Source organism: Gorilla gorilla, chromosome 5 (assembly GCF_029281585.2).
Source record: "Gorilla gorilla gorilla isolate KB3781 chromosome 5, NHGRI_mGorGor1-v2.1_pri, whole genome shotgun sequence".
In the NCBI taxonomy this organism is placed as follows: domain Eukaryota; kingdom Metazoa; phylum Chordata; class Mammalia; order Primates; family Hominidae; genus Gorilla; species Gorilla gorilla.
The window spans coordinates 176,259,128-176,267,665 of NC_073229.2; the positions used below are offsets into that span (position 1 = coordinate 176,259,128).

The window sequence follows — 8,538 nt, forward strand, 5'->3', positions numbered from 1 at the left end:
GGAGGAAAACATATTAGCTTTGACTCTGAGCTGGGAATTTCAGTGATGTTGTAGATTCAATGCATTGCAGTTGGGTGTTTTTATTTGTTGAAAGGAATTGCTGAATTTTCAAATCCATTAACTGCTTGTCAGCATTAGCAAGGCTAATTAGTTAATACTAAGTAAATTTGCACTAAATATACAACCCTGGCTGATTTTACTGGCCACATCTGGCAGAGGGCAGCAGCAGGGAGAAAGCTCTGTAGAGTTTCTGTTGGAATCGTGTGAAAAGCTAGAGAGAGGTTGCTTCTCTTTCTCTCTCTCTCTCTCTTTCTCTCTCTCTCTGACACACACACACACATACACACACACACAATTGTAATAATAATAATATTTTGGTTCCTCACTACAGCCAATCTAAATCACAGAAGTCTATTTTGTTAAGTAAGCTTGGCCCCAGCCATATGTTGCTACTCAGAGAATTTAATATCAGATTTCATCTGACTGTAAATGTGAATCATCAGGTTGCACGAGGAACACAGTGGCAGATCCAGGGGGCATTTAACTTTTATAGCATTTTAAATGAAAAAAAAAAAAAAAGTAACACTTAAACAAGTAATTTAGACCATGCTGTAGGCCCTGAATAGCTTTGATGTTGTGTTTTCATGGCAAGTCTCCAACTTGAGCTGAATTTTCCCCTACTAAAATTGCAAATTTTTCTAAGACCTTCTCTTGGTCCTGCTACTCATGATACATATTTCTTTTAAAAGAAATTTCAAACTAGATAATAGTTGTTCTCCTCCCCACCCCCACTACCAGTAGTGTGGTGGGGCAGCAGAGTTGTGGCTAGTGGAGGAGAGCAGAGGAGGAGAGTAGGGAAAGGAGAATGCCATTTGCCTACATTTCCCTCTGCCCATTTCCCCCTGCCCATTTCCCCCCTCATTTTCCTGAACATGAACTGAGCTCTGGGCACTGTTTTAGGCCTAGCAGGGGACAGGATAAAGCCTGCTTCTCTAGGAATTCGCACTGAGGGTGTGAGTGTGTGCACGTGTGTGTTTGGAGGTGGGGAGAATAAACACAAATAAATAAAAAGGAGAATTTCAGGTAGTGATAAGAGTGCTGAGAAAAACAGAACGGTGTGAAAGAGGAAGGCTGAGCCTGCAGAGGCTTGAGGCTGCTGCCACTGGGTAGCGGTAGGCCTTTCCGAGGAGGCGGCATTTGAAGACCGGAGGAAGGTTCATCCCAGCAAGTAGGAACAGCAAGTGTAGGTCCCCTAAGTCTTGGGGGAGCTTAGTTCCTTTAAGGGCAGCACAAAAATCAGTGTGGCTCCGGAGAGCGCATTAGGGGAGACAGGCAGGAAGAGCTTGGAGACATGGATGGAAGCTGGACCAGTTGGGCCTTGTAGAACATGGAAAGACATTTAGATCGTATTCTGAGTTAAATGGGAAGTGACGTGAGAGATTTAACAATGGAGCGTCTTGAACTGCTTTACGCATTTAAAATACCCACTCCTGCTTGGCTGAATATCTCATGTTGTCTTTTTAGAAGCATTGGCGATCCTATTTGAATGCATTTAGATCCTATTGGAGGGGAATAGGATCTCATTTGAGGCCGCGGAGGGCCATGGAAGTCACCTGCATAGCAAATACCCTGAAAGTGGCTGCAGGGAGAGTGTGAGGGTGGGACCGCCCTCGTAGGAGGTGGAAAATGAAAACCACACAGCCATGAGTTCCAGATTAGGGCTTCTGAAAGCCCTCAGCTTTCCCAGCTCCCATCCTGAAGTGGGTCTTTAAACAGGAAGAAAGATTGGCTGCTAAGTGTCTTTGGAGTTCCTCTTCCTTCCCCTTCTAGGGATTTCAGCACTCCTGGGGCTCGGGTTGGCTCTAAAGTGGTCCTGTCTGTGTCTTCCCACCTACAGTAACAAAGGCATGGAGCATCTGTACAGCATGAAGTGCAAGAACGTGGTGCCCCTCTATGACCTGCTGCTGGAGATGCTGGACGCCCACCGCCTACATGCGCCCACTAGCCGTGGAGGGGCGCCCGTGGAGGAGACGGACCAAAGCCACTTGGCCACTGCAGGCTCTACTTCATCGCATTCCTTGCAAAAGTATTACATCACGGGGGAGGCAGAGGGTTTCCCTGCCACAGTCTGAGAGCTCCCTGGCTCCCACATGGTTCAGATAATCCCTGCTGCATTTTACCCTCATCATGCACCACTTTAGCCAAATTCTGTCTCCTGCATACACTCCGGCATGCATCCAACACCAATGGCTTTCTAGATGAGTGGCCATTCATTTGCTTGCTCAGTTCTTAGTGGCACATCTCCTGTCTTCTGTTGGGAACAGCCAAAGGGATTCCAGGGCTAAATCTTTGTAACAGCTCTCTTTCCCCCTTTGCTATGTCACTAAGCGTGAGGATTCCCGTAGCTCTTCACAGCTGAACTCAGTCTATGGGTTGGGGCTCAGATAACTCTGTGCATTTAAGCTACTTGTAGAGACCCAGGCCTGGAGAGTAGACATTTTGCCTCTGATAAGCACTTTTTAAATGGCTCTAAGAATAAGCCACAGCAAAGAATTTAAAGTGGCTCCTTTAATTGGTGACTTGGAGAAAGCTAGGTCAAGGGTTTATTATAGCACCCTCTTGTATTCCTATGGCAATGCATCCTTTTATGAAAGGGGTACACCTTAAAGCTTTTATATGACTGTAGCAGAGTATCTGGTGATTGTCAATTCATTCCCGCTATAGGAATACAAGGGGCACACAGGGAAGGCAGATCCCCTAGTTGGCAAGACTATTTTAACTTGATACACTGCAGCTTCAGATGTGCTGAAAGCTCTGCCTCTGGCTTTCCAGTCATGGGTTCCAGTTAATTCATGCCTCCCACGGACCTATGGAGAGCAGCAAGTTGATCTTAGTTAAGTCTCCCTATATGAGGGATAAGTTCCTGATTTTTGTTTTTATTTTTGTGTTACAAAAGAAAGCCCTCCCTCCCTGAACTTGCAGTAAGGTCAGCTTCAGGACCTGTTCCAGTGGGCACTGTACTTGGATCTTCCCAGCGTGTGTGTGCCTTACACAGGGGTGAACTGTTCACTGTGGTGACGCATGATGAGGGTAAATGGTAGTTGAAAGGAGCAGGGGCCCTGGTGTTGCATTTAGCCCTGGGGCATGGAGCTGAACAGTACTTGTGCGGGATTGTTGTGGCTACTAGAGAACAAGAGGGAAAGTAGGGCAGAAACTGGATACAGTTCTGAGGCACAGCCAGACTTGCTCAGGGTGGCCCTGCCACAGGCTGCAGCTACCTAGGAACATTCCTTGCAGACCCCGCATTGTCCTTTGGGGGTGCCCTGGGATCCCTGGGGTAGTCCAGCTCTTCTTCATTTCCCAGCGTGGCCCTGGTTGGAAGAAGCAGCTGTCACAGCTGCTGTAGACAGCTGTGTTCCTACAATTGGCCCAGCACCCTGGGGCACGGGAGAAGGGTGGGGACCGTTGCTGTCACTACTCAGGCTGACTGGGGCCTGGTCAGATTACGTATGCCCTTGGTGGTTTAGAGCTAATCCAAAATCAGGGTTTGGTTTGGGGAAGAAAATCCTCCCCCTTCCTCCCCCGCCCCATTCCCTACCGCCTCCACTCCTGCCAGCTCATTTCCTTCAATTTCCTTTGACCTATAGGCTAAAAAAGAAAGGCTCATTCCAGCCACAGGGCAGCCTTCCCTGGGCCTTTGCTTCTCTAGCACAATTATGGGTTACTTCCTTTTTCTTAACAAAAAAGAATGTTTGATTTCCTCTGGGTGACCTTATTGTCTGTAATTGAAACCCTATTGAGAGGTGATGTCTGTGTTAGCCAATGACCCAGGTGAGCTGCTCGGGCTTCTCTTGGTATGTCTTGTTTGGAAAAGTGGATTTCATTAATTTCTGATTGTCCAGTTAAGTGATCACCAAAGGACTGAGAATCTGGGAGGGCAAAAAAAAAAAAAAAAGTTTTTATGTGCACTTAAATTTGGGGACAATTTTATGTATCTGTGTTAAGGATATGTTTAAGAACATAATTCTTTTGTTGCTGTTTGTTTAAGAAGCACCTTAGTTTGTTTAAGAAGCACCTTATATAGTATAATATATATTTTTTTGAAATTACATTGCTTGTTTATCAGACAATTGAATGTAGTAATTCTGTTCTGGATTTAATTTGACTGGGTTAACATGCAAAAACCAAGGAAAAATATTTAGTTTTTTTTTTTTTTTGTATACTTTTCAAGCTACCTTGTCATGTAGACAGTCATTTATGCCTAAAGCCTGGTGATTATTCATTTAAATGAAGATCACATTTCATATCAACTTTTGTATCCACAGTAGACAAAATAGCACTAATCCAGATGCCTATTGTTGGATATTGAATGACAGACAATCTTATGTAGCAAAGATTATGCCTGAAAAGGAAAATTATTCAGGGCAGCTAATTTTGCTTTTACCAAAATATCAGTAGTAATATTTTTGGACAGTAGCTAATGGGTCAGTGGGTTCTTTTTAATGTTTATACTTAGATTTTCTTTTAAAAAAATTAAAATAAAACAAAAAAAAATTTCTAGGACTAGATGATGTAATACCAGCTAAAGCCAAACAATTATACAGTGGAAGGTTTTACATTATTCATCCAATGTGTTTGTATTCATGTTAAGATACTACTACATTTGAGGTGGGCAGAGAACATCAGGTGATTGAAATGTTCGCCCAGGGGTCTCCAGCAACTTTGGAAATCTCTTTGTATTTTTACTTGAAGTGCCACTAATGGACAGCAGATATTTTCTGGCTGATGTTGGTATTGGGTGTAGGAACATGATAAAAAAAAAAAAACTCTTGCCTCTGCTTTCCCCCACTCTGAGGCAAGTTAAAATTTAAAAGATGTGATTTATCTGGGGGCTCAGGTATGGTGGGGAAGTGGATTCAGGAATCTGGGGAATGGCAAATATATTAAGAAGAGTATTGAAAGTATTTGGAGGAAAATGGTTAATTCTGGGTGTGCACCAGGGTTCAGTAGAGTCCACTTCTGCCCTGGAGACCACAAATCAACTAGCTCCATTTACAGCCATTTCTAAAATGGCAGCTTCAGTTCTAGAGAAGAAAGAACATCAGCAGTAAAGTCCATGGAATAGCTAGTGGTCTGTGTTTCTTTTCGCCATTGCCTAGCTTGCCGTAATGATTCTGTAAGGCCATCATGCAGCAATTATGAGAGGCTAGGTCATCCAAAGAGAAGACCCTATCAATGTAGGTTGCAAAATCTAACCCCTAAGGAAGTGCAGTCTTTGATTTGATTTCCCTAGTAACCTTGCAGATATGTTTAACCACGCCATAGCCCATGCCTTTTGAGGGCTGAACAAATAAGGGACTTACTGATAATTTACTTTTGATCACATTAAGGTGTTCTCACCTTGAAATCTTATACACTGAAATGGCCATTGATTTAGGCCATTGGCTTAGAGTACTCCTTCCCCTGCATGACACTGATTACAAATCCTTTCCTATTCATACTTTCCAATTATGAGATGGACTGTGGGTACTGGGAATGATCACTAACACCATAGTAATGTCTAATATTCACAGGCAGATCTGCTTGGGGAAGCTAGTTATGTGAAAGGCAAATAGAGTCATACAGTAGCTCAAAAGGCAACCATAATTCTCTTTGGTGCAGGTCTTGGGAGCGTGATCTAGATTACACTGCACCATTCCCAAGTTAATCCCCTGAAAACTTACTCTCAACTGGAGCAAATGAACTTTGGTCCCAAATATCCATCTTTTCAGTAGCGTTAATTATGCTCTGTTTCCAACTGCATTTCCTTTCCAATTGAATTAAAGTGTGGCCTCGTTTTTAGTCATTTAAAATTGTTTTCTAAGTAATTGTTGCCTCTATTATGGCACTTCAATTTTGCACTGTCTTTTGAGATTCAAGAAAAATTTCTATTCTTTTTTTTGCATCCAATTGTGCCTGAACTTTTAAAATATGTAAATGCTGCCATGTTCCAAACCCATCGTCAGTGTGTGTGTTTAGAGCTGTGCACCCTAGAAACAACATACTGTCCCATGAGCAGGTGCCTGAGACACAGACCCCTTTGCATTCACAGAGAGGTCATTGGTTATAGAGACTTGAATTAATAAGTGACATTATGCCAGTTTCTGTTCTCTCACAGGTGATAAACAATGCTTTTTGTGCACTACATACTCTTCAGTGTAGAGCTCTTGTTTTATGGGAAAAGGCTCAAATGCCAAATCGTGTTTGATGGATTAATACGCCCTTTTGCTGATGCATACTATTACTGATGTGACTCGGTTTTGTCGCAGCTTTGCTTTGTTTAATGAAACACACTTGTAAACCTCTTTTGCACTTTGAAAAAGAATCCAGCGGGATGCTCGAGCACCTGTAAACAATTTTCTCAACCTATTTGATGTTCAAATAAAGAATTAAACTAAAGACAACAAGTTTGTTTTTTGTAAGCTCCACTTCTTGCTGGCAGTTCACCGCTGATCCTCTAAAATCAAGGTGGTTAAACGATCTGTCACACACAGTGAGTCTGAATGCTAAGGCCTCTACTCACCTCACTCCCTCTGCCCAACACCCCCAGGTGTATCAGGAAGTGTGTGGACACTGTGGTCAGGCAGAACTGGCCTCAATTCTTGGCTTCACCACTTACAAATTTTATGATCATTGGCAGTTGATTTTTCAGAGTTTCGGCTTCTTTATCAACAATATGATGATAAGTAATAACACCTAATTCACAGGATGGTGGTGAGGACTAACTGAGGTGCTCATTAAACCTAGTTGCTGTTTTTTAATGCCTGGCCCAAATCCTTCCCTGTGAGGGAGAAGAAGGATGCTTGAGAGTGGGTATTTATGAATGAATGAGTGAATGGAAGAATGAGTGATCTGAAATGATATAATTAGCTTAAAAACCTCTCCCTCATTCTGAAGGTAAAGCAGGAACAATTGGTCCACCCCCACCCCAGGTTTCCATTTCAGGACTCCCTTCCCTTTTTAGAGCTACCTGCGTGCTTCCTTTACCCATTTTCTCAGATTTAACTGATGAATTGGGAGGGGGTGGGTATAGGACTTACTGAGATGCAACATAATATTCACACAGGCTCTGCAGCTAGATTACTGTTTGAAGCTTCATTCTACCTTTTTTTTTTTTTTTTGGCATCACCTTGGGCAAGTTGAGTTCCCTGGGCCTCAGTTTCTTGACTTGTAAAGAGAGATGACAGTGCATCTGCCTGGAAGGGTTCTTTTATGAAGACCACATGGTTCGCTCATGGAGAGTATGGAAGGACCGTGGCTGACACTGCTTCTCCCTTTCCAGAGTCTTCCGAAACTGCACGTTGGACTCATTTCTTTATTAGGATGGGTTGAGGGTCTTCTCATTGTTTGAGTCACATGGATTTCAGGAAACTAATTCATTTTCTTGTCCAAGCATTCCCTTGGCAAGTTCTTCAATCCCTGTTTTCAATGGTTTCCTCATTTCTAAAATAGACACAAGAATAGCACTTACCCTATAGCAGTACTGTGAAGATTACAAGACTGGACATGTGAAGTGCCCAGGATAGTACTGCACATAGTCAGCACTCAATCCACATTTGCTATTTTTATCACAATTATTGTTGCCCTGTCTGAGCATCTACATTTAATAGAATGATGGATATGTTTAGATTTACATTTTTCATGTTATTATCGTTTTGTACGTGCCTCCTGTCTTTGTTCCTCTGTTCTTACTGCCTTTCGTTGTTTTAGTGATATTATGGTACAATAAGAAATATATATTTGGTCTCTGGCCCCAGTTTCTGAGACAATTTCTAAAACTCTTGTAGACAGGGGTGCTAGGAGGCTCTCTTGTTCTAATATTTGGTCTTTGACCCTGGTTTCTAACACAGAGCTCCCAAATCGCTTGGAATGTCCTGGGCAATAGAAACTTCTTTTGTTCTAATGAGGCAGCTCCTGGTGGGCTCCTGGATAACCTCAGGATGGGGAATCAGCCATGGGATTAAAGGGTTGGAACTTTCAGCTCTACACTTTGACCTCTGGAGAGGCTCTTGAGAGGCTCTGGAGAGGGGCTGATGGTTGAATAGATCATCAGTGGCCACTGATGTAATTAATCATGTCTATGTAATGAAGCTGCCATAAAAAACCCAGGAGGACAGTGTTGAGAGAGCTTCTAGGTTGGTGAACACTTGGGGGTGTCTGGAAGACGGCCCACCTGGAGAGGACACGGAGGCTCTTCGCACCTTCCCCCATACCTGGCTCTCTCCATCTCTTCATTTGTCCATCTGTATCTTTTTCATTATATTATCCTTGATAATAAACTGGTAAATATAAGTGTTTCCCTAAGTTCTATGAGCAAATGAATCAAGCCCAACGAGGGATTTGTGGAAACTCCAATTATAACCAGTTGGTCAGAGGTATAGGTGACAACTTAGTACTTTGCAATTGGTGTCTGAGATGGGGGGCAGTCTTGTGGGACTGAGCCCTTAACCTGTGGGATCTAACAGAAAACCTTTAACCTTTTCCCCCCAAATTGTTAAA

At 43.0% G+C, this 8,538-nt stretch overlaps 1 protein-coding gene across 4 annotated transcripts in view; it reads left to right on the forward strand.

Annotated features, from left to right (window-relative positions):
• ESR1 (estrogen receptor 1) overlaps positions 1-6,438 on the forward strand; it is a 410,427-nt gene extending 403,989 nt beyond the window's left edge. For all 4 annotated transcript variants that reach the window (XM_055390889.2, XM_055390895.2, XM_055390891.2 and 1 more), the window contains one exon: positions 1,898-6,438. In XM_055390889.2, coding sequence (XP_055246864.1) covers positions 1,898-2,132 — 235 coding nt within the window. In that variant the 3' untranslated portion in view covers positions 2,133-6,438. The remainder of the gene's footprint in view (positions 1-1,897) is intronic.
• The last annotated feature ends 2,100 nt before the right edge of the window (positions 6,439-8,538 follow it).